Consider the following 26,861-nt stretch of genomic DNA (forward strand, 5'->3'; position numbering starts at 1 on the left):
ATCTTAATATGAATTTATCAAGTAGTCAGCATGAAAAACCTCATAAGGGAAAAATTTATTATTATTCCTTTTAGATATATTTATTTATATTATAATTCCCTTAATATAAATAAATATAAATATATACATACATATATATATATATATATATATATATATATATATATATATATATATATATATATATGAATATATACATGTATATATAAATTGGACGCTAAACAATCCTGTATATATAAAACGGACGCTAAACGATGATGATGATGATGATGATGATATATTTATATATGTGTGTGTGTGTATGTGTGTGTGTGTGTGTGTGCATATATATATATGGATATATATCCATATATATATGCACACATACACACACACACACATATATAAATATATCATCATCATCATCATCATTATCGTTTAGCGTCCGTTTTATATATACATCATCGTTTAGCGTCCAATTTATATATACATGTATATATTCATATATATATATGTGTGTGTGTGTGTATATATATATATATATATATATATATATATATGTATATATTTATATTTATTTATATTAAGGGAATTATAATATAAATAAATATATCTAAAAGGAATAATAATAAATTTTTCCCTTATGAGGTTTTTCATGCTGACTACTTGATAAATTCGTATTAAGATTTTATCTAATCCTATTTTTAAATGTGTATATGTATGAGCTCCTCTATGCTGATGACATGGCCCTCATAGCAGAATCCCTACCAGAACTAGAAAAGAAATTTCACGTGTGGAAGCAAGGTTTAGAATCAAAAGGCCTTAGAGTCAATGTAGCAAAGACCAAATTTCTAGTAAATAGGAAGGTGAACTCATCACACACCCCTTGAGGTATGCAGCCCTGCTTGATCAGCAGAAAAGGAGTAGGTAGAAACACCATAAGATGTACCCAGTATAAGCTATGGACACATAAGAGGTGCAGCAACATTAAAGGGAGATTAACCGAGAAGATAGCTTTCGTGTGCGGCAGATGCACTGGGGCAATAAACACCACAGATGCTCAGAAAACAGATTCCATCACAACACAGGGGGAGAAACTAGAAGTAGTTGATAGCTTCTGCTACTAGGTGACCAAGTTAGTAGTGAGGGTGGATGCTCAGAGAGTGTTACCACTAGAATAAGAATAGCCTGGGCAAAGTTTAGAAAGCTTCTACCCCTGCTGGTGACAAAGGGCCTCTCGCTCAGAGTGAAAGGTAGATACATGTGTGTGCACTGCCATGCTTCACAGCAGTGAAACATGGGGTGTGACTGCAGAGGACATTCATAGTCTCGAAAGAAATGAAGCTAGCATGATCTACTGGATGTGTAATGTCAGTATGCACACACAACAGAGTATAAGCACCCTGAGAGAAATGTTGGACATAAGAAGCATCGGGTGTGGTGTGCAAGAGAGACGTTTGCGCTGGTATGGTCATGTACTATGGATGGATGAGGAGAGATGTATGAAGAAGTGCCACTCCCAAACAGTTCAAGGAGTCCAGGGTAGAGGTAGACCCAGGAAGACATGGGATGAGGTGGTCAAACATGACCTTTGGGGCCTCATAGAGGCAATGATGAAAGACCAAGACCTCTGAAGATATGCTGTGACTGTGAAGACCTGACAAATAAAGTGAGTTCATGGCTGTATCCTAGACCAGTTTTGCATAACTAGCCCCAGCCCCTTCAAACATACCTTGGATCATAGGACGACCTGCTGTGCTTACCTTGGATCATAGGGCAATCTGCTGTGCTTGAGGAGACCTACTGAGTCAAGTTCATCAACATCAAAATATAAATCAAATGGAAATTGTAGTTGTGATACCTGTGCCGGTGGCATGTAAAAAGCACCATCTGAATGTGGCTGATGCCAGCGCTACCTTGACTGGCTTCCATGCACCAACCAACCGTGGCTGTTGCTAGCCTCCTCTGACCTCTGTGCCAGTGGTACGTGAAAAGCACCCACTACACTCACAGAGTGGTCGGCGTTAGAAAGAGCATCCAGCTGTAGAAACACTGCCAGATCAGACTGGAGCCTGATGCAGCCTCCTGGCTTCCCAGACCCTGGCTGAACCATCCAACCCATGCTAGCATGGAAAACAGACGTTAAACGATGATGATGATGATAATGATGACGATGATATATATATGTACTGAACTGTGATAAGTACTCCATCTGGTGAGAGATAAATATTATTACTTAAAGGTCACAACACATGTACTAAAATGCTACTAATAGTTTCATATGTTGTGAGAACTCAAACATACTCTTCAGGCACAAATTACATCATAACTAACTAAAAAATTGGATAAATAGAAGAAATGTGATGAAGCTGCGAAGACTGCATATAGAAAATGCTGACAGTAAACTACGGAAAATGAAACTAAAGTGACAAAAGGTAAAAAGTGCTATCCTCTTAGGCCTTAAATGATAAAGCTGCAAAAGATATCAAGTCAGTCAGGAATAGGCAGAATTGTCCAATTCCTCAGAATATATTTATACATATGCATGCAACCACTGAAAATTTCTGACCTGGTGTTCAATACAGAGTTAGGGATCTTAGATCTGAACAGGATCTTTGTACTCTTTCAGCCAAACAATGTCTACATTTATTTGATCCATTCACATACGGTATGGATTTCATAATTATTATCCATTTAATCAGAAACCTAAATAACAATACAACTGATAAGAAGACCTATATTGGATTATGTGAAGGAGAATTTAAAATCGCTATGTCAATCACATTGCCTCCTTCCAACATAGGGACAAAAGTAAAGCCACTAAGTTGGCTAGATATGTATGGACTTTGAAAGATAATAAAACACTGCATGTGATTAAATGGATAATAATTGAGAAATCCATACCGTATGTGAATGGATCAAATAAATGTAGACATTGTTTGGCTGAAAGAGTGCAGATCCTGTTCAGATCTAAGATCCCTAACTCTCTATTAAACTCCAGGTCAGAAATTTTCAGTGGTTGCATGCATGTGTATAAATATATTCTGAGGAATTGGACAATTCTGCCTATTCTTGACTGACTTGATATCTTTTGCAGCTTTATCATTTAAGGCCTAAGGAGAATAGCACTTCCTACCTTTTGACACTTTAGTTTTGTTTTCCGTTTTTTGTTTTCCATTGTTTCCTGTCTATGCTTTCTATATGCTGCCTTCTCAGTTTAGTCACATTTCTTCGATTTATCCAATTTTTTAGTTAGTTATGATATGTGGTTTGTGCCTGAAGAATATATTTGAATTCTCTCAACGTATGAAACTATTAGTAGAACTGTATTAATAATAGTAATAATAATAATAATGATGATGATGATAATAATAATGATGATGATAATAAAAACAGAGCGAAGAGAGCGAATAATGCAGATGTTGACAAAGCCCTGACCCATCAATGGCTAATGGCTTCTGGCTTAAAATCTGAAACAGAAGGGTTTATCATAGCAGCTCAAGATCAATGCCTACCTACAAGGAACTACCAGGCCAACATATTAAAGAACAGCAGTAGCCCAACATGTCGTGTATGTCGACAACAAAATGAAACCATTGATCATGTTGTCTCCAAGTGCAGTCTTCTTGCGCCTACAGAGTATCTCAACAGGCATGATAGAGCTGCACAATATATTCACTGGGTAATTTGCAAAAGCATGGACTTGCCCCCCATGATAAAAACTGGTGGGAACACAAACCACCTCCAGTGCTTGAAAATGATCACATCTCACTCCTCTGGAACTTCACCATTCAAACTGACAGAAAGATAGATGCAAATAGGCCAGACATCATATTGAAAGACTTCAGACAAAGAAAATGCCTCCTCATTGATATGACTGTCCCAATCGATATAAACCTATCTGTCAAGACCTACCAAAAACTGAGCAAATATAAAGATCTTGAAATAGAAATCAGCAAAATGTGGAACCTGAAGACTAAAACAATACCTGTTGTCATAGGTGCCCTGGGAATGATAGCAAAAGGGGCTGATTGCTACCTAACTCCCAAAATAGCAGAAATTCAAAAGATAGTGCTCATGGGAACTGCTCATATCCTACACAAAATACTTTCTATGTAATCTCAAGTTTTAAAGCAAACATAATTTTCATATGGTTTTTTGTACAAAACCAAATATATGGCACCCTAGGCATAACACCAACATGAACTTCCAACTTGTTGTCTCTTGAGGTCTCTGGGTGAGACTTGGAGCCAACTTGTACAAATGTAAAGCAAAAGTCAAACATAGAATGATAATAATAATAATAATAATAATAATAATAATATATATATATATATTATATATATATATAATATATATATATAATATATATATATATATATATGTCTGTATGTGTAAGCAACAATCCAATTGCTAATTGGAACCTAAAGGCAAAATTAACAGAGGTCACAAAAGTCACAGAGAGTACTAACTGGCGCCACTTTTGCTAAAGATAAAGAGTTAAACTAACTCAAAACTGCAAATGCACTGTCTTAAGTAACTGGCAAAGGGAGGTAAGTCCCCAGCGTACATAGCCGAATTGCGATGACTCTTGTCTTAAGCAAAAACAATGTGAGTCAGTATCCTCTGTCACTTTTATGATGCCTACTAATTTTGCCTTTAGGTTCTAATTGCTAATAAGCCACCCTTTTTAACATGTTGCTTACATTTTTACCATTTTGGAAATCAGTGTACATTTTCAACGGTTTTTCTTATAAGACTGACAGAGATAGTTGAGTTTAACCCTAGGAATTAAGAGCCACTTATGAGGATTAATATGGTCTATATCAAAATCCAAAATTATGATCCAGTTGGGGACTTACCTCCCTTTGTCAATCATTTAAGACAGCGTATTTGTAGATTTGAGTTAGTTTAACTCTTAACATTAGCAAAAGCGGTGTGAGTCAGTACCCTCATTCACTTTTGTGATCTCTATTAATTTTATCTGTATGTGTATATTTCTATGTGCATATGCAAGTGTGTGTGTGATTCCAGCACTGAAAAGGACCAAATTAGGCTGAATGTCCAGTCAACCAGGCCAAACAGCTGTGCCTTATCATCTCACTCCTTCTTGGAGGGTCTGCAATGATCTTGGAGGGTCTAGGTCATCTAGAGTTATCTCCCCTGGTCACATCGTTAACAACGGGGTGGTGCTCGTGAGATAGGGATAAAAAGATGCACAGTCAAGAACGGCCTCTTTTGCTGACCAAAGCGGCCTGCTGCTAACTGCATCGTCTCCCTCTCTGCTACTGGACTACCCATGTCGATTTGAATTGAGTGGAATCCACTATACCAGTCATGGAAGGTGGCAAGACGAAAACCTTTTCTTACTCAACTTCCATTCTGTTCTGTTAAATGTTAATATACAAGCTGTGTATAAATGCTCTCCTCCCGGATTGGAATAAATATACCATGTACATGAAGGCTTCGGAAACTCATGTGAATTGTTGTTGTTTCTCACTGGATTAATCCCTACAGCTATCGAAGGATGACCGGACATTATATTAAATTAGTGGGCTAAAAGCTCACTAAATCCCATGAGCACAGCCTCTTCCACTAGACTAATGGTTCTCAACCTTTCACTGAGTGGCATTTTATATTTTACCTTCACATATTTTGCACCCTGTCCCCAAAATTCAGCAATTATTTTAATTAAACAAATGAATTTTGCATTGTAGTTTATTAGCTATATTTCCTTATATAATCCCATCCTACATGTATCTGTTTTTAGGTATTTGCATGGACTGGTGTTCCAAATGTTAAATTTTTTAAAGACTGCAAGACTTTTATAATGAACTAGCAGTATCGCCCGGCGTTGCTCGGGTTTGTAAGGGAAATAACTATATAAGCATTTTTAGAGAGTTATAGCCAAAAAATAGCAAAAAATGCATTAAAAATGGAAAAAATATGATGGTAAATTTTTTGAAAAATCGTTGACTCATCGTAGACATTTTTAGAGAGTTACTTCCCTTATATAATAGCGAAAAAATGCATTAAAATGGAAAACAAACGATGGTAAATTTTTTTTTAAATCGTAGACTCATGTAGACGCTTTCTTAGCCATTTCTGTTTTGGTGTCTTCAAGCCATGAAGTCGTTGTTCTAAAAGAACGCTGGTCTCCTTGACAACGCATTACGACGTTGATTTCCTTGCACTCCCTTCCCCACAGGTGCAGGTGTGAGCGTGGATGCCAACTCCGCCGCCATCGACACACGAAAAATTATGCATTAAAATGGAATAAAAAATGATGTTAAATTATTTTTAAAATCGTAGACTCATTGTAGACGCGCGCTAATACTCAGACGGGCTCGATATGAATCACGACTATAAGCTACCCGAATTTGGTTAAACTGCACCGCAAAATGTGGGAGTAGTTAGGAATCTAAATCGAAGGGGACAGACACTCACACAACTACAGTTTTATATATATAGATATACATAGCGCAGTAGTGGTGAGATGTGACAGCAAAGAAAAGCATACATTCACTCTCTGCATGCAATTAGACTCGGAAAGTTCGTGAGGAACCCATTGACCCAATTTGCTGACTTTTCCGATAGCACACAGGTCTCAATGAATGGTTGAATGACCAAATCCAAGCTTCTCTGCTAGTTCCTCAACAGTTACGATGAGATTTTGTTCCACCAGGGTTTTCAGGATGTCCTTGTCGAGTTCTACAGATCTTTCAGGATGAGGCTCGTCTTCTAGGCTGTTCCAATATAGCTTTGAAAAAAATAGCTGTTAAAATCGAAATGCACTCTTCAAAACTTACACTATGAATAAGGACAAGATAAAATTACTACCTGCTTTTATAGCAAGTTAATATAAGTAGTTTATCCCATTCCCCTCTGACTTTTAGTTCAAGCTGTTGAAAAAAACCGCATTATTATATATATATACATACATACATACATACATACATACATACATATACACACACACTCTCTCTCTCACACACATGCACACATTTATATTCTGTTATTCTTTTATATGTTTCAGCCTTGAGGTTGTGGCCATGCTGGATCATGTGTGTGTGTGTGTGTCTATCTGCCTGTCTGTCTGTATGTATATATGTATATGTATGTGTGTGAACAATAATATTTTCAACAGATGTGTTGCAAATGTATCTGATTGTTCTCAAGCTTCAATACTGTGTGTGTGTGTGTATGTGTGTGTGTGTATGTGTGTGTGTGTGTGTGTATGTATGTATGTATATGTATGTATGTATATGTATGTATGTATGTGTGTATGTATGTGTGTATGTATGTATGTGTGTATGTGTGTGTGTGTGTATGTATGTATGTATGTATGTATGTATGTATGTATGAGTGTATGTTTACTTTATTACTAACACAAGCCAGTACGGTTATTTAATGTAAAGTCTTCCTCAAAGCACTATCTCTGGCTATTTACTCTCTTCCAAGAACATTTTCACTCACACTTATGTGTTAGCTTCCCATACATTTTACTCATGTATCTATCAGCGTGATAGAGAGAAACAAATATTACATCTAGTTTCACTTTATTCGTTGCCCACTGTGTGTGTGCGTTTGCGTGTGGTGTAAACCAGACTAAGAAAAGCATTTGACACACACACCAGAATGTGAGTTTTCTGTAAATTTTGCTTAATTGGAGTTTAAATTTTAAAAACTGGACCTGGCATGACGCGATGCATTGTACTCTTAAAAATGGTAGGTAAATTGTAATTGAAGAAATCCTATATTGTAGATTTGTATAACTCCCAAAGGGAGGCAGATAAAATCTGCCTTTTATAATAAGAGATTTAAATAGGCCTTGGTGCAGCATCAGTGAATTTTTTATTTTGTTCTCAATGTCCATCTCATTCCAGTTTTGAAATGTGCATACAATATAAATATTGTATTTTGCTTTAAATATGTAATCTTTAACAAAATTCATGACTTTCTCTAAAAACATCTAACTCTATTCCCAGTTTCACCTTGATAATTGCTTCCCCTTATGGACTCACAATGCTGTTATGGGGGATATACCATCTACTTTTAAAATCCCTGCTCAAGGCTAAATCAATAAATAAAAAAAAAGGAATTAATTGCTGTACTAGATCATGATAAAATTAGTCAGAATTCGGTGAGTGAATTCTTTTTATTTGTTTAACAATGAATTCTTTTTATTTGTTTTACAGAATTCACAATATTTGATGTTTGTAGAGAACCAGAGATTGCAGCTAATTATGTGTATGATATATATAAATCTTCTTATTCTCAAGATGGTCTTTGTACTAAACCAAGTACAAAGAAAGGCACTCCATACACAGGTAAGCTAGAATTTTGAAAACATAGTCCATCTTTCACCTTTTATAATAATAATGATAATGAAATTATTGTATACAGTGCTCAGGTGCACCACAACTTGTCGAAAGTGTGTATAAAGAATATGCAGTAATGTACAAATGTCTGGGAAGTGAACAGTGTATGAGTCAGATACATGCTTGCGTTGCGTATGGAGGGGAGAAAATCAGGTGTAGTGTTGGCGAATCTCAGGAGGCATGGAAGTTTTAAAGGATGCAATGCTCCGACAACTAACAACTGATGCCGGCAGTTTGTTCCATGCTTCAGCAACTCTTAGTGTGAAAAAATGTTTCTGAAAGTCATGGGAGCTGTGCTGTTTTCTGACTTTGTAAACATGTCCATGGGTATTAGACAGGTGGAGTTTGAAAAGGTGCTCAGAGTTATTATTTGTAAGATGGTTAATAATTTTATGGGTGTCTACCAAGTCAGCTGCCAGATGTCGAAGTTTCAATGTGTCCATGCGTCCATGCCCAGGAAAGTAAGGCGTTCAGAATATGGCAAATGCCTGATGGAGGGTATTCTCTTGGTTGCACGTCGCTGAATGACTTCCAGACGATTAATATCCTGGGCAAAATAGGGGTTCCAGACTGGTGATGCAGATTCCAGGTGAGGTTGTACCATAGCTATATAAAGCCGCAGATAGATAGCCGGAGCCATGTTGGGTCACTGCTTTGATGGATTTTAGTTGAACAAATCAACCCTGTTAAAGTCTGCTGCTTGTTCTATTGGCTTCTTTAGCAAACTGCTAAGTTTTGGGGGGACATAAACAAACCAATACCAGCTGTAAAGCAGTAGGGTACATGTGACAAACACTCATATGTGACAAGCTTCCACACAGTTTCCATCTGCCCACAAGGTATTTGTTATCCAGGGACTATAATAGAAGACATTTGCCCAAGGTGATGTGAATTGGGATTGAATCTGAAACCATGTGGTTCTAAAGCATACTTCTTCAACAATGAGTTTCCCTGTGTCTATTTTATGAAAAATGCAATAAAAATTTATACAGGTGTGGCTGTGTGGTAAGATGCTTGCTTCAACTGTGCAGAGCCTGGACCAGTTTGCTACTAGTACAAACAGACTGGGCATATCGCCTGAAAATGTGGCCAGAGAAAAGGCCACAGGGAAGTTGCTGCCTCTCAAACTTCCTCTGCGAATGAGTAGAGGTACTGGTGCAACCACTGCCCATAGATGAAGCCTGGTGGGGGGAGGCAGAAGAATCGAAGCAAGGAGTAGCTGTGGTGTGTTGGAATTGAAGCAAGGAGGAGACTAGGACCCTGTATCTTGTCAGGAGGATCGACACCACCAATGTTACTAGATGGAGCATCCAAAAAATAGTTAGGATCTGTGATAGGTGTCAATCCATCAACCCTGCTCCAGGTGTGCATGTGCAGGAAAACATTTCAGTAAAGCACAACTGGAGACAACTAGCATTGGATGTAACACACTACTGGCAGGGGGCGTATCTCTAAATGTTTGGCTGTGGGTTGAGCCTGATGGCCATTTGGAGGGAATTGAGCACAGACACTACGGACAAGATGGCACATATTCTAAATAAGGTATTCTTAGAGCAGGGCCCTGTGGACGAATTCCTGATGGACAACAGCACAGCATTTCATTTGGAAGCACTGAAGGAGATGCTTGACAGGTGGAAAGTGCACCACTTTTTCAGAGTGGCATACAGGCTGAGTGGAAATTTGATTATGGAGAGACAAGGCCATGGCAGAGAGGGGACACGTCTTGCTGCTGGAAGCAGTATTCTGGTACATGTCCTGATCAGGTCAGGCTGAAGAGTCCGTGCCACATAGAGCGATATTCAAATATGAATGGCAGCATCTGAGTAAGCCATCGAGATGCCCTGTAGAAGAGAGAGGGCCTGTCTTCGAGGAGGTGGGAGATGAAGTCTGGGTCAAGCCACCAAAAGCATGCTGGATAAATCAGTAGAACAGAGGAATAGTGATGGCTGTCAATTCCAAAAACAACATGTCTGTGGGTGGAATGCCTCAGCATGTCTTAGATGTTCGTAGGATTGTTGCTTTGTTGGATGATGATTGTGGAGAATAGGAAAAGAATGAAGTTCCCAGCTTAAGAAGATCACAATGTGCAAGGTGCCCACCTGGGTGGGTGGTAGATTTCGACATGGAGTAAAGTGAGGAGGTGATCTTTGAGATTGTTGGGAGGGATGAGCTGGAAGAAGAGGGTCATGATGTCAATGGTCAAGGGACTGACTGGAAGAAGAAGCGCCAGAGGGGAAGTGGGGGGAAGAGAGGTGAGTGGCGGCCCCCTTTTGCCTGTTGGAGGCATTGTGAATGGATGTCAGGGAATTCATTCCCAGGTTGGTCAGATAGCAGCTGCTTATACTGGGTGACAGGAGTAGGGCAGGATTGCTTGAGAGATTACTGCTAGACAGATGTTGATGAGAGAGGAAGATAGGTGAACCTCTTTCCATTTCCCATGCATGACAAACTTTCCAAATTTTTTTTCAGTCACTTATTATAAAATAACTGTTTTTTGCATAGTTACTACTTAAAATTTTTCTTAATTTAACTTTGCTACTTTGGCTGCAAACTCTGAAATTGCTGCCCATAATGCAGAGATGAGAAAATGAAACAAACACAGGAGCCTGACTGACTGCTGCCAGTTTGTGCCAGTTGCTGTTGGGACCTCATGTATTCTTGGACCCTGCAATGCTGATTTCCTCCACAAAATCAGGATAACTATGGCTCATTTGAGAATCGAGCCCCATAAGGTGGGATGTCTGTTGCAATAAGTGTCACTGGCCATTCTCTAGGGCAATACCTTTGCAATTATGTCCATGTGGTGTGGCTAAACACATCGTTTGTTCTAGGGTGTACAACCTATTACTCCCTCTCCCCCTGTCTTCTGCTGTTTGTCCCTCCTCCTTTTTTCTTTTTCTTTGTTTCCCTGGTGGGGTGGTCATGGTGGGTTTTTTCTCAATAATTCAATCTTTTATATCTTTAATGTTTTTTTAAAAATGTCTTTTCGTCTTGTATAAAAAAGTTGTTAATAATAGCTAAGTCTGGAGCTAATGCAGTTTTGTACCTCTCCTTGAAAATTGCATTAAAAAAATTTTTTTTCCGGATTCCTACATTTTAGATGTCGGAGATTATGAATATGCAAAACAAATATTTTAACACCCCACTCGCCCTCCCATTTAAAATTTTGAACTTTTTTGAAACTTTTTTCCTATGTTTTAGATGATGGAGATTCCGGATATGCAAGAAACAACGTTTTCAAAATTTTAAATTCAATAAGCATACAGATAGGTGTATAAAGAGATAGATAGATGTGAATGTCTTCCTGGGGCTAAAAACAACAGTAACACTGTCTTCTATAGGACCGTTACACTTAGTTGACAAATATATTTTACTAGCTCTATGACCCGGCAACGCTGGGTCATAGTGCTAGTGCATGCATATACAGCTGCATGCGTGCGCACATACAGGCGAGTACTGTCCAAATCTCCGACCAATCACATACAGCTAGCTGGCATTCAATTGGCGTATCAAGTTTTGGGCATTTTGATTGGGTTTTGGATAGAAAATTCACAAAAATGTCACTTTCCTTGATTTTTTAATGGCTTTGCGGGTTGACTGGGGAAATGTAAAGATGTGCTCGACCACCCTTGGACAGTTTTCAATGACCATAGAAAGTGCGAGCCCTCTAACTGAAAAATTGTGGATTTGTATAAAGGATATACACACACACACACACACAGACAGACGTTTTGCCGTTTATATATATAGAGATGAATGAAGTCAATTTTGCCTTTCGTCCTTTTGGGGTTGATAAATTAAGTACCAGATAAGTACTGGGATCGATATAATTGACTTGTCCCTTCCCCCAAAATTTCATACTTATGCCTATAGTAGAAAAAAAGAAGAAAAAAAAAAGAAAAAATCTATGAATAAACGGACACGGATAAATAGATATACAGACAAATAAATAACTGAATGAAAAAGTTCAAAATTTAAAATTAGGAGAGGGGGTGAAATTTGAGCCCCTTATTAAACTTTATAACATTAATTATTAAATATTAATGTTTGTTTCTCATAAAATGGTGAATATTTAATTTACATTGAATTATTATTTACGATTATAAACACAAGTAAAACGTTAATTCTTTTCACTTTAATGTTTTTTGTCTGTATTTAATTTTGATTTGCAATATGTTCATCAATTAGCTACGATTTCTTTAAAGTAAACAAAATCGAAAATTTAAATTGGGGGTGGGGAAGAGGTGGAGTGGGGTAGAGGTGGGGTAGAGGTGGGGTAGAGGTGGGGTAGAGGTGGGGTAGAGGTGGGGTGGGGAATTGAAGGGTGGTGGTGGTGGATTGCAAAAAATCTAAAATATAGGAATCCGAAAACAATTTTTCTAAAAAAAATGCATTTTTTAAGGAGAGGTGCAAAACTGTATTAGCCCCCAAAATCTAATACTAAAAACAAAAAAGAAAAGAATAAAATTATCACGTTCAGTTTAAAGAGTGAATTTTGTGTTTTATTCCCACAGCAATTATCTCCCTTGGCGACCATGCCGTGACTGAATCTCTTCTCAAAACAACCACATATGTTTCATTGCCAGTAATTAGCCCTGTCATTGAACAGATAGCATTTCAGTCTTATAAGAATTTCATATCTTTCACTGTACCCATGGAAACTCAAGTTAAGGTAATTATAATTTATTTTATAATTTTCAGGGGATATCAGAAAAAGTTGATAAGAAAAAGAAGCTATTCTATAAAGTATCATCTTGTGCAAATAAACAAAATGTTTTAAAACCCTTGCAAGTTTAATTTGTTTAATCAGGTTGTTTGTGCTGTTGCTGCTGTTGCTGTTGAGCGACGCTGTCTTTGTCCCAGTTGGAGAAGTCCGAAATGTGGTCCTTTGCTATTCGTAAGACCCGCAGAAGAGAAAGCAGGTCAACCCATGACACCGAGAGCATCGATGGGTGGATGAATGCGCATCCAGGCTCAGCGGTTGTGTAGGAAGTGGGGACAAGAAACAGGAAGAAAGAGTGAGAGAAAGTTGGAGTGAAAGAGTACAATAGGGGGTCGCCACCACTCCCTTGCCTGAGCCTCGTGGAGCTTTAGGTGTTTTTGCTTAATAAACACACATAATGCCCGGTCTGGGATCGAAACCGCGATCCTCCAACCGTGAGTCCACTGCCCTAACCACTGGGCCATTGCGCCTCCACTGTTGTTGCTGTTGAGTCCAGGTCAGCACTGATCAAGCAAGCCTATAATTAAAGACATTTGAACCCTTGCTAATCCATCTTTCTCCCTAGGCACAGGGGACTCAGGACTACATTATAATATCACGTGATCACATGACTGACCAGGCTATCAGATGTTGCTACACATCACTGGTCACAATGCGCTTTGCATTGTTTTAGCCTTCAAATGACACCACCCCGCTGGCTAAGCGAGCAGGCTTACAGAAGAAAGAGTGAGAGAAAGTTGTGATGAAAGAGTACAGCAGGGTTCGCCACCAGCCCCTGCTGGAGCCTCATGGAGCTTTAGGTGTTTTCGCTCAATAAACACTCGCAACGCCTGGTATGAGTATCAAAACCACGATCCTACGACCGTGTGTCCGCTGCCCTAACCACTGGGCTATTGCGCTTCCACACATTATAATATAATAATGAAATTATTGCATACAGTGCTCAGGTGCACCACAACTTGTCAAAAGTGTGTATAAAGCATATGCAGTAATGTACAAATGTCTGGAGAGTGAACAGTGTATGAGTCAGATACATGCTTGCGTGTGTATAGAGGGGAGAAAATCAGGTGTAGTGTTGGTGAATCTCTTATTATGTAAATGTTTTATTTTCCTTAAGCTATTAAGGTTTGGGTTAAACTGGCCAAATCCAGCCAAAATATTCCACCTGTTTTATGTTCAAACTGGCCAGATTCAACCTCTCATACCTACCATCATCCTCATCATCGTTTAATGTCTGCCTTCCATGCTAGCAAGAGTGGGATGGTTTCACAAGAGCCAGCCAGGCAAAAGCCTGCTCCAGACTTCTGTGACTGTTTTGGCAGGATTTTTATGGCTGGATGCTCTTCCTAACACCAACCACTCAGCAGAGTGGACTTAGTGCTTCTTAGGTGCTTCTTACATGGCACAAGCACAGGTGAAGACGGTAGTGCTTCTTATGTAGCACAAACACAGGTAAGGACAGTAGTGCTTTTTACATGGCACAAGCACAAATGAAAACAGTAGTGTTTTTTATGTGACACAAGCACAGGTGGGGGCAGTTGTGCCTTTTACGTGACATAGGCACAGGCGAGATCACTTTTGGCAAGGTTTTTACAGCTGAATGCCCTTCTGAACACCAACCACTTTACAGTGTGGACTGGGTGCTTTTGAGTGGCATTTGCACTGACAGGGTCACCAAGTACTTGCAAGACAAAAAGAAAAAAACAACTTTCAAGAGGGGAGGAGGCATTGGAGGAGGTGATCTTGTGTAGGATGATGAAAGGTTATAGTGAGACAGATGCAAGTGTCTTGCTATTGAGGAAGTACATAGTTACCTGGCTGGAGAAAGAGAGAGATCAGGAATGAAGGCAGAAACAGGTGTGCTACTGCAAAGGAAATACACAGTTACACAACCTGAGAGGAGTGCAGGAGAAGGAGAGAGAGTGTGGGAGGCAATAGGATAGAGATGGCGGCAAAATGCCAAGCATACACACAAGGAATGGGGATTAGAATATAAATGGGATGGTTGAGTAAAAGAAGAGAGATATTGATGGTGGCAAGTTCCAGGGCATACACTTGAGGTTTGAACGCCATAATATAAGTGCAGAATATTGTGAAATGTGATTAAAGGGTGGGAGTAGGTGCCCAAAACCTGGAGTATGTGTTTCTTTATTACCCACAAGGGGCTAAACATAGAAGGGACAAACAAGGACAGACAAATGGATTAAGTCGATTAGATCAACTCCAGTGCATAACTGGTACTTAATTTATCGACCCCCAAAAGGATGAAAGGCAAAGTCAACCTCGGCGGAATTTGAACTCAGAACGTAATGGCAGACGAAATACGGCTATGCATTTCGCCTGGGGTGCTAACGGTTCTGCCAGCTATGTATAGATTTGGCAGGGCTACCAGATAGCAATGATACAGAGGATGAGGGCTGTAAGGACAGGATTGGGGAGTGAGAGCTAGGTATAATGCATGAAGGAGGAAATGTGAGGAGAAGAGATGTGGAGATGTAGATTGGTTTGTTAGGGTAGGGTGAGAGAAAGGTTTTACCATATAATATTATTCTAAAAATTAACAATCACTTCATTGAAATCTTGAAGCCACAATTCAAAACAATGTGAATAAATAAGCATTACGTTTAACAGAGGAATCTGAATGCTAATGGGTTAAGGGAGAGTTGGTTGCTGTTCCTAGCAGTTCAAGCAACTGCACAGATCATCCAAATTGTTATTATTTAGTCCTGGGTCAGCACTGGCTGAAGAAACCTCTACTTAAAGATATCCAAGCCTTGATCATCCTGTCTGTTCAGACATAATTCATATCAGACTACAAAATCCAATATGTCATTCTCTAATTTAAGAGAGATTTGACTGCTATTTCTAGCAGATGGAGCAGCAACATAGAGACCCCTTGTTTTGAGTTAATCAAGTTGTGCATGGTGTAACAAGGGTACTCAGATCCAAGCAGCCAAATTGTTATGTTAATGTCACAGTATAGCAACGCTTTGATATTTCCTCCTGTCTTTTGATGAACTTATGTACAGGGTTTTTTAAATTCATCATTATTATCATTTAATATCCATTTTCCATGCTGGCATGGGTTGGATGGTTTGACAAGAGCTGGCCAACTGAAGAGCTGTCCGGGTTCCATGTCTGTTCTGGCATGGTTTCTATGGCCCTTCCTAACACCAACCACTTTACAAAGTGTGTTTGGTGCTTTTACATGGCATTCAGCTGCAGAGAGACGCAGGAATTCACTATTTATGGATACTGTAGAATTATTCTTTCAATTGTGTTAGATTTCTAATTCATGACCAACCTAAAAATTACTTTTGCAGTGAAATAAAAGTTACTATTAAATGTCCACAAGGTATTGTTACATGATTTACATGCAACTTCCTGCATAATTTGCATAATCTCTCCACAACACTAATCTCAAAAGGTTTTCTTGTGAACGTAACCTGGGCATTATAGTCGACAGCGATTTGCGTTGGACAAAACACATCACTAAAATTGCCAAGAAGGCTGAGGGTGTCTTGGCATCACTCTCCAAGTCCTTTGTGAGCTGCTCTCCAGCTATCTATCTGAGGCTTTATATAGCTATGGTACGACCTCACCTGGAATTTGCATCACTGGTCTAGAACCCCTATCTTGCCCAGGATATTAATCGTCTGGAAGCTGTTCAGTGACGTGCAACCAAGAGAATACCCTCCATCAGGCATTTGCCATATTCTGAATGCCTTACTTCCCTGGGCATTGAAACTCCGACGTCTGGCAGCTGACTTGGTAGACACCCATAAAATTATTAAGCATCTTACAAATAATAACTCTGAGCACCTTTTCAAACTCCCTCTGTCTAACACCCATGGACATGTTTACAAAGTCGGAAAACAGCACAGCTCCCATGACCTACTGAAACATTTTTTCACACTAAGAGTTGCTGAAGCATGGAACAAACTGCCGGCATCAGTTGTTAGTTGTCGGAGCACTGCATCCTTCAAAACTTCCATGCTTTGTACATTACTGCATATACTTTATATGCACTTTTGACAAGTTGTGGTGCACCTGAGCACTGTATACAATAATTTCATTATTATTATTATTATTATTATTATTATTATTATTATTATTATAATCGTTGTGACAGTACCATTGTAATTTGCTGTAAGAGCAAAGGAGATGCACCAGAGAAAGCATTTACAATGGTTTCAAACTAATTGGATAAATAATGAAAGTGGTAGTCTGAGTTACAGAGAATTTGGATGAGGATAGTGTTACTCGGGATAAAATGTATTTTGAGTTTATTATAGTTTCGCATAGCCCCAGCCCATCCAAAGTACCTTGGATTGCAGAACGACCTGCTGTGCTTACCTTGGATTGTTGGGTGACCTGCTGTGCTTGAGGAGACCTATTGAGTCAAATACATCAACATCAACATCAAAATAAATATCAAATGGAAATTGTAGTTGTGATACCTGTGCCGGTGGCATGTAAAAAGCACCATCCAAACGTGGCTGATGCCAGCGCAGCCTGGACTGGCTTCTGTACTGGTGGGACATGACCTGCTGTGCTTGAGGAGACCTATTGAGGCAAGTACATCAACATCAATATCAAAACAAATATCAAATGGAAATTGTAGTTGTGATACCTGTGCTGGTGGCACATAAAAAGCACCATCCAAATGTGGCCAATGCCAGGGTCGCCTTGACTGGCTTCTGTGCTGTTGGCACGTAAAAAGCACCAACCGATCGTGGCCGCTGACAGCCTCGCCTGGCACCTGTGCTGGTGGCACGTAAAAAGCACCCACTACACTCACGGAGTGGTTGGCATTAAGAAGGGCATCCAGCTGTAGAAACACTGCCAGATCAGACTGGAGCCTGGTGCAGCCTCCTGGCTTCTCAGACCCCGGTCGAACTGTCCAACCCGTGCTAGCATGGAAAACGGACGTTAAACGATGATGATGATGATGATGATGGATCCTATGTTGGTTTCAAAAATAAGCATTCAATTAGCCAAACAACAGATTTGTTAAATTAATGATTTAAGACACGTGCATTGTTAATATCATTCACAAGGTGAACCACTGTGATGCTAATGTAATGAAGATGGACTTGCAAGTTACATGTATAGTCAGTCTGTTAGGCTACCATGTAGTTTCTGTCCATCCAACAGACACTAGCTCAGGGTATTACATAGTGGAACTGAACCTGAGACCTAATGATTATAATAATAATAATAATAATAATAATAATAATAATAATGAAATTATTGTATACAGTGCTCAGGTGCACCACAACTTGTGAAAAGTGCGTATAAAGCACATGGAGTAATGTAAAAATGTCTGGGAAGTGAACAGTGTATGAGTCAGATACATGCTTGCGTTGTGTATGGAGGGGAGAAAGTCAGGTGTAGTGTTGGCGAATCTCAGGAAGCATGGAAGTTTTGAAGGATGCAGTGCTCCGACAACTAACAACTGATGCCGGCAGTTTGTTCTATGCTTCAGCAACTCTTAGCATGAAAAAATGTTTCAGTAGGTCATGGGAGCTGTGCTGTTTTCCGACTTTGTAAACATGTCCACGAGTATTAGACAGGTGAAGTTTGAAAAGGTGCTCAGAGTTATTGTTAGTAAGATGGTTAATAATTTTATGGATGTCTGCCAAGTCAGCTGCCAGACGTCGGAGTTTCAATGTGTCCATGCCCAGAGAAGTAAGGCATTCAGAATATGGCAAATGCCATATTATGAAGTAAACTTCTTTATTACTCAGCCATAAGTTTATATCAAGATGCTGAGGCACTGTACCGTATTTCTAACCAGCCAATTTCTTGAGAAATTCTTAGTTAAGAATAAACAAGTATACTTCGTATTTGTTAATGTAAAGAAGGTACTCAATGGTTGTGTGATCTCTAGTCTGGTATGTTGGTTTTTCAGTAAGAGAAAGGTTTTATTTCTAATTGTGCTGGGTACCCCAACATCCATTCCTAGGTGCATTGTTATATTTATTTCATTCAAGCACTACAGAATGTCATGGGCTCAAATTCTTTGTACAAGAATTACTTGCGTTTGTTAGATATTCATGACTTGTGCCAAAACTTTGTTTATTTGATGGAATTGTGCTTTAGACAATGTTAATCAAAATCAAAACTGAAATATTAATTTTAACCAGAAGGTCTTAAGAACCATTTTCATCTTTATTTCTTTTGTTTCTAGGCTGCAATAATGCTTTTGAAGAGATTGAAATGGGTTTCCCCTGGAATTATTTACTCTGATAATGAATATGGAATTGAAATGGCTAACATATTAGAGGCAAAAGCAAAAAGTGATGGTATCTGCATTTCAATGAAAAGAGTATTTTCTAAGAATGCAATTGAAGAAATAAGTTTTCTTCATGAAAGTTTTTCCTCTGGCATGATATATGTTGGTGAAATACAAAATATTGATTCCTTTTTTCAAATCAAAGGTATGACCTGGATAATTTTAGATATTTCTGGGAAACTACAAAATGAGTTTCCAAAACATTCTAATATGGAAGGTTTCTATGTAGTAACTTCATCGAGCTCTACCAACAAGGAATTTAAAGATTATCTGAGGGATATAAAAGCTGTAACTGAATTTCAAAATGATACGTTATATCAATGGATACGAAATATGCTGGATATAACAAAAGTCGATTCAAAAAATATTCCTCACAACGGACAATGGCTACTTCATACAAAAGCTATCATGGAGTCTGTTTATAGCATTGCCCTTGCTAAACGAAAGGAATGCAAGATGTCGAAATGTTCGACGTACTTGAATCCTCAAAACCTGAGAAGTGTTCTTGCTGATGACCAAATTGTTCCAGATTGTTTTTCTAGAAGTGCTCTTGGCTTAAAAGAAAACTCTGTGGCAGCTACTTTGAATGTATATTTAGTAAAACAAAGCATTTTCCAAAAGGTTAGTATGTTATTATTTAACATCAAGTTAACCTTGATCAAAGGTTGTACCTATACCTTCTTTATGGGTATTCAAAACTATATTACCTAGTGTGTCCTTTTCTTTAAGATAGCTGGGTATGATTTGGGGAAGATTTGGCTGCAATTTCCAGCAGATGGAGCAAGCCTGAGAAAACTTCTTTGACTCAAAGTTAGTGTGTAAATTAAATATAGTTGTTGGTCTTGGGAATAAAATGCATTGCTGAGTGTTTTCTCTTGTAGTGAGAGAAGAATCAAAGATTTTGGTACTGCTAAAATCTATTTCTAGATAATTCTTTTATTTTTTTTTCCAGTCATTTGATTGTGGCCAGACTTAATTAAAGAATGACAGTGCTCATGATAATTTTCAGTAACTCTGAGACTTGTAAAGAAGTTATCCTAAGACTAGAGATCAGAGTACACTTTGCTAAAAATATACCAATGAGCAAAGATTTGAAAGTTTGAAGATAATGAGGGTAGTGGGAGGTTTGAGGATAACAGAGCAATTGAAGGTAACAAAAGATTTGAGGATAATGCCAGGAACTTGTGAGATTTAGTCACATTGAGGCTGAGGTGATTAAAGAAGTATTGAGGCCTGGTGCAGCCATCTGGTTCACCAGCCCTCAGTCAAATTGTCCAACCCATGCTAGCATGGAAAGCGGACGTTAAACGGTGATGATGATGATGATGATGATGGTGTTGAAACAAGTAGTGAGACATATGGAATGATGAAGAAGAATCTGAGAGAACTATTTTTTTTTATGTGTCCTGTGTAGAGTTAGAAGCATTATTGTGTGTTTGTGTGTCCTGGGTTTAGGATAGGCACACTGTGTCTCTGTTGCATGCGGCAACAAAAAGAGTTAGTGGTTAGAAAGTCACACAGCCATGCAACTCAGCCTCAGGAAAAAAACCCCATCCAACCAATACCAGCATGAAAAAGCAGGTAAAAAATACTGCTACTGATGATGTGAAGTTGGAAGCAAAGTAAATGGTAAATGTGATACCTTTATCAGTATGAGTATTTCTCACAGAACTATCTTGACAAAAATGAAATTTTTCAGTAAAGATTTTTGTACTGAACACACAAATTGTAAAAATTCAACTGCAATTTGAGAAGTGAGAAAGGTGTCTGTCTGTTCTTGAGTCATTGTGATGGTAGTTAAAGGCCTCCTACTTGGCAATGATGTATAACCTCTTCTTTTCTTGTAAGTAGCATTTTGTGTCTAGATAGCTACAAGTAAATCTTTGGGGTTTTGAGGGTAAATGCTTTGATTGTGTGAGGAATGTAGTGGGGGTGTACATAGGTGGATGATATTTGTCACCTGTTGACATGGGTTGAACATTAAGCACTTTTGCTATCAAGAGTGGTCAACACAGAATTGTCAAAGCTCCAACCAATTAGCTGGTTTCAAGTACCAGAAAGCTTGTTATTTCCCATCTGATCTGTTCCCTCAACGATGACATGTCACTACTTTGGGAAATCCTTGGTGATTGTCTCCCAGGTATTTGGATCAATGGAGCTTTGCTGGAGAAGTGTGGCATTGAGCTGGTCTTGGAAATGGAATTTGGAGACTTTGCGTGGTCTGGTGCTGAGGTCAACTCCATTAAGAGGAGTTGATGGGGGAGGGGCATTTGATCCAGCAGACTCTATGGATAAAAGGTATCCAATCCAGTGATGATAATTCTGTCTTTTCTCTGAAGACTATTTCATCAAATTTTTATCAAATGTGTCCTTTTCATTTTTTAATATGGTAGGATGTAATTTGATGGAAGAGAGAGAGAGAGAGAGAGAGAGAGAGAGAGAGAGAGAGAGAGAGAGAGAGAGAGAGAGAGAGAGAGGGGCAGAAAGGGAGAGAATGAAAAAGCATTGAAATATCTGATGTTGAATAGATCAGCACTGAATCAGTGATGCCAAATAAATTGTGCCAAAATAGCTTTGCCAAAATGTCACATATTCAATTTAAAACCAAGTGATATGTAAGGCCTGCCATCCTACAAAAATCTAAAGAAAGCATAGACCTCGTTGTCCTGCTTTGGTCATTTTCATTTCCATGACCAAACTTTTAGATGGGATTTGCTTTTACAGTCACAGTGGAAACCATATCTTTCTGCAGCTGAGTCTATACATAAGATGATAAATGAGATGAAAGTCGATCAGTGCTACAAACTTTCAACTAAAACAAATATATTATAAAGATCACTTGAAACTGTTATTAGCATTAATTTTGTTGTATATATTTCAGGTTGGTGAATATTTCTCAAATGATACTTTGCAATTGGAATCCTCTGCGATAAAGATGAATGATAATCTATCATCATTTTCAACTCTCACTTTGAAATATTCCAAAGCCTGCCCTGAAAGTCAATCATTTAACGATGATAATTTTGTGTATGTATCAGGAAACATCTTAATATTAGGCATCTTCTCACTTCATGACAGTGGTCATGGTTTTGGTTGTGGTGATGTAAGGTTAGTCATTTTTACTTAAGATTATTTAATTACAATATATACTTTCCATACATTATACGAGAGGGTACCCAAAAGTAACCAGAACCGTTCTCTGTGGAACAAAGCCACAACATCCATTCATGAATTTATTTATTTATTCTTTTTTTTATTCTTTTACTTGTTTCAGTCATTCGACTGTGGCCATGCTGGAGCACCACCTATTTATTAAAAATTTTTTAAAAATACATATTTTACCTGTGAATTTGCGTGTGTAATCTGGGAACGCATACAATGGGCTTCTCTGCCCTAGGTGTATGGAAAACACTCGGTGAGAAGCGGATGAAAATTTGAAGAAAGAAGGGAATAATAATAACAATAATAATAATAATAATAATAATAATAATAATAATAATAATAATAGCATCAAAAAATACCTTAGGAATGAGAACCCAGGTTCAAAATTTCCCCAAGACACCTGATGAAGGCTGGAAAGTATATCAGCTGAAACGTGTTAACAACAAACAAGATGAGGACAAATATCCATTAAATGTAAATAAAGCCATAATAGTTTAAAATTTGATCTGACTCTCAGGCATCAGTTTGCATCTTGTGTAGTTGTATTGCCATGTGGTGTATCATTGCTGTGCCGTGCTTCTCCCTTTTTCATAGACTTTTGTGATGTCTGAAACAAAGGAACAGCATGCTTGTATGAAATTCTTATTTCTTTATTGCCCACAATGGGTTAAACATAGAGGGGATAAACAAGGACAGACAAATTTTCGAAAAATTTTTGGGGAAAATTTTCAGTGAAAATTTTCGAAAACTTTTTTTGTGAAATTTTCGAAAAATTTTTTGGGGAAAATTTTTAGTGAAAACTTTCGAAAAATTTGTGAAAAATTTCGATGAAAATTTTTGGGTAAAATTTTCAGTGAAAATTTTCGAAAACTTTTTTTGTGAAATTTTCGAAAAATTTTTTGGGGAAAATTTTCAGTGAAAATTTTCGGAAAATTTTTGAGTAAAATTTTCGAAAACTTTTTGTTTAAAATTTTTGGAATATTTTTGGGTAAAATTTTCGAAAACTTTTTGGTTAAAATTTTCGGTAAATTTTTGGGTAAAGTTTTCGGTGAAAATTTACGAAAACTTTTTGTGCAAAAATTTTCGGTGAACATTTTCGAAAAATTTTTGGAGAAAATTTTCAGTGAAAACTTTCGAAAAATTTTGGGAAAAATTTTCTGTGAACATTTTCGAAAAATTTTTGGCTAAAATTTTTGGTGAAAATTGTTGAAAACTTTTTGGGTGAAATTTTCGAAAAATTTATGGAAAAAATTTTTGGGTAAAATTTTCGGTGAAAATTTTTTGCACTCCTATTATTTATGTTTTATCAGGTCACCCTCACTGTAACCTGACTGTAACCTTTTGGTGTATAAAGCTTCCTCTTTCTTAGTTTGTAGTAGTTCCAAGAACTACATCCTTTGACATCCATTTTTCTTTCTGAACATTCTCCCTACTTCTTTCATCATCATCATCGTTTACCATCCGTATTCCATGCTAGCATGTGTTGGACGGTTCAACCGGGGTCTGAGAAGCCAGGAGGCTGCACCAAGCTCCAGTCAGATCTGGCAGTGTTTCTACTGCTGGATGCCCTTCCTAACGCCAACCACTCCATGAGTGTAGTGGGTGCTTTTTACGTGCCAGGCGAGGCTGGCAACGGCCATGATCATTTGGTGCTTTTTATGTGCCATTGGCACGGAAGCCAGTCAAGGTGGTGCTGGCATCAACCACGTACTGATGGTGCTTTGGGATTCTTTCTCCTTACATTTTCCATTCACCGTCTTTCTGTGCTACCAGTTATTTTGTTCACTCTCCTTTGAACCACTTGCTGTTGTCTTACTCCTATATATCTGTGGCCACCACTATCTCAGGTACCATACTCTCACGCCCCACATACACTCTTGCAACTTCCACCCACCAACTCTTCTCAGTCTTCTCTTTCCACTTTCTCTTCTCTTCACCATCTTGTTTCTTGATGACACATTCTGACAATTCATCACCATGATCTCCACTCTACTTCCAACTTCTCCCCAATTACACTAACCTACTTTGTATAAACGATATAGCTGTGTATCTTGACTGCAGTAAGATGCCTATTTCTGTCCTTTCTTTCATGTTTTAACCCTTTCGTTACTGTATTTCTTTTGAGATGCTCTGTGTTTCTTTCAGTTATTTTAAATATAACAAAGAATTTAGTAAAATAACTTAGTTATCATTCAGCTAGTGTGAGGAACATAAATTGTGACTAACGTTTGATTGAAGATTTTAATTCAAACCTTACGAAAACAAAACATTTTACTGCAGAGCCAGAGCCGGTTTTGGCCGGGTTAGTAACAAAAGGGTTAAACTCTCAGCACCTAAGATAAAGCCACCACCCATACTCCATACCATACTCCCATTCAGTTAAGGGTAAACTTTAGTCTGGTGAGTTACATGGCAACCTCACTAGTACTGGTGCCTTGAGAACACAACCAGTACACTCTGTGTAGAGCATGGTGTTAGGAAGGTCACCAAATATAGAAACCACATATAAGCAGACACTGAAGCATGACATAGTCCTCTGGTTTCTTAGATCTTGTCAGACTCTTCACATTATGCCGGCATGGAAGATGGACATTAAATGATGATGGGGATGAAGACATAAGAGGGGTCAACTTTTGCTGAGTGACCTGCACAAATGATTTGTTTGTAGTGACCAAATGCATGTGCTGTGTATTAGCTCACTCCGTCATCATTGATCATTGTTCGATTGTGGTTGAGACAATGGAATTTACTATGTTACGCCTGACTTCATGGTCCATCATAGCATTATGGAGGTCCTGTTGCTGGATGCCTGTATCCCTGGAGATTACATCAGGGTAGGAGAGTGTGCGCCCTCTGGTATCACAAGCAGATGGCTTCCAGAGGAGAAGAGTAGAAATTACCTCGTTTTCAGCTCTACAACAATGTTCAGCAAACTGGACTCTTCTACCTTTCACAAGAGATGATACAGGTGGTAGTTTCCCATATATTTGTACTTTGGTTGGATGATGCTTCCACGAGAGATTTTGAGCTCTCATAAGGAGGCGAGTGTAAGTTCCATCCAACCGCCTCTCAAGCTTCTTTGATAACATCCAGGTTTCTGAGCCATATAGTAGAATTGGTTCAACTGTGGCTTTGAAGATTTTAAGTTTGAAATCTCTACTTAGATTTGATGACCAGCTTATCATTACAGGCTGACCAGACCATACCTTTTCTAGTTAGAAAATATTTTTCAGATGATGATATATATGCGTCAAACTGGCATTGCCTGAACAAGTACACAACATGAGATGAAGTGTTTTGCTCAAGAACACAATGCACCACCTGGTCTAGGAATTGAAACCATGATCTCTTGACCATGAGTACAACACCCTAACCACTAAATTACATCAGGGTAGGAGAGTGTCGCCCTCTGGTATCAAGAGATGATAAAGGTGGTAGTTTCCCATATATTTGTACTTTGGTTGGATGACGCTTCCACGAGAGATTTTGAGCTCTCATAAGGAAGCGAGTGTAAGTTCCATCCAACCGCCTCTCAAGCTTCTTTGATAACATCCAGGTTTCTGAGCCATATAGTAGAATTGGTTCAACTGTGGCTTTGAAGATTTTAAGTTTGAAATCTCTCCTTAGATTTGATGACCTGCTCTTATGCTTATCATTACAGGCTGACCAGGCCATACCCTTTCTAGTTAGAAAATATTTTTCAGATGATATATATCCGTCAAACTGGCATTGCCTGAACAAGTACACAACATGAGATGAAGTGTTTTGCTCAAGAACACAATGCACCACCTGGTCTAGGAATTGAAACCATGATCTCTTGACCATGAGTACAACACCCTAACCACTAGATTACATCAGAGTAGGAGAGTGTCGCCCTCTGGTATCAAGAGATGATAAAGGTGGTAGTTTCCCATATATTTGTACTTTGGTTGGATGACGCTTCCACGAGAGATTTTGAGCTCTCATAAGGAGGCAAGTGTAAGTTCCATCCAACCGCCTCTCAAGCTTCTTTGATAACATCCAGGTTTCTGAGCCATATAGTAGAATTGGTTCGACTGTGGCTTTGAAGATTTTAAGTTTGAAATCTCTACTTAGATTTGGTGACCAGATCTTATGCATATCATTACAGGTGATATTTAGATTCAAGACATAAGAATTAGCTAATCTCATTTAAGAAGCACACAATTTTTCAAAAATTGTTGACCAGTGTTATAAGTATACCCAACCAGAGTCGATATGGGGCTAAACCTACTCCTACCCACATCACCACTGCCACAGTTTTTAGAGCCACCTAATATACCAACCTCACTTCTCTTCA

At 38.4% G+C, this 26,861-nt stretch overlaps 1 protein-coding gene across 2 annotated transcripts in view; it reads left to right on the forward strand.

The window, feature by feature from the left end:
• Positions 1 to 26,861, forward strand: part of LOC115210858 — a 50,602-nt gene that overhangs the window by 7,724 nt on the left and 16,017 nt on the right. For both annotated transcript variants that reach the window (XM_029779614.2, XM_036501916.1), the window contains exons 2-5: positions 8,178 to 8,309; positions 12,875 to 13,032; positions 19,277 to 20,002; positions 22,263 to 22,489. In XM_029779614.2, the coding sequence (XP_029635474.1) occupies positions 8,178 to 8,309; positions 12,875 to 13,032; positions 19,277 to 20,002; positions 22,263 to 22,489 (1,243 nt within the window). The remainder of the gene's footprint in view (positions 1 to 8,177; positions 8,310 to 12,874; positions 13,033 to 19,276; positions 20,003 to 22,262; positions 22,490 to 26,861) is intronic.

This window comes from Octopus sinensis, linkage group LG4, assembly GCF_006345805.1.
Source record: "Octopus sinensis linkage group LG4, ASM634580v1, whole genome shotgun sequence".
In the NCBI taxonomy this organism is placed as follows: Eukaryota; Metazoa; Mollusca; class Cephalopoda; order Octopoda; family Octopodidae; genus Octopus; species Octopus sinensis.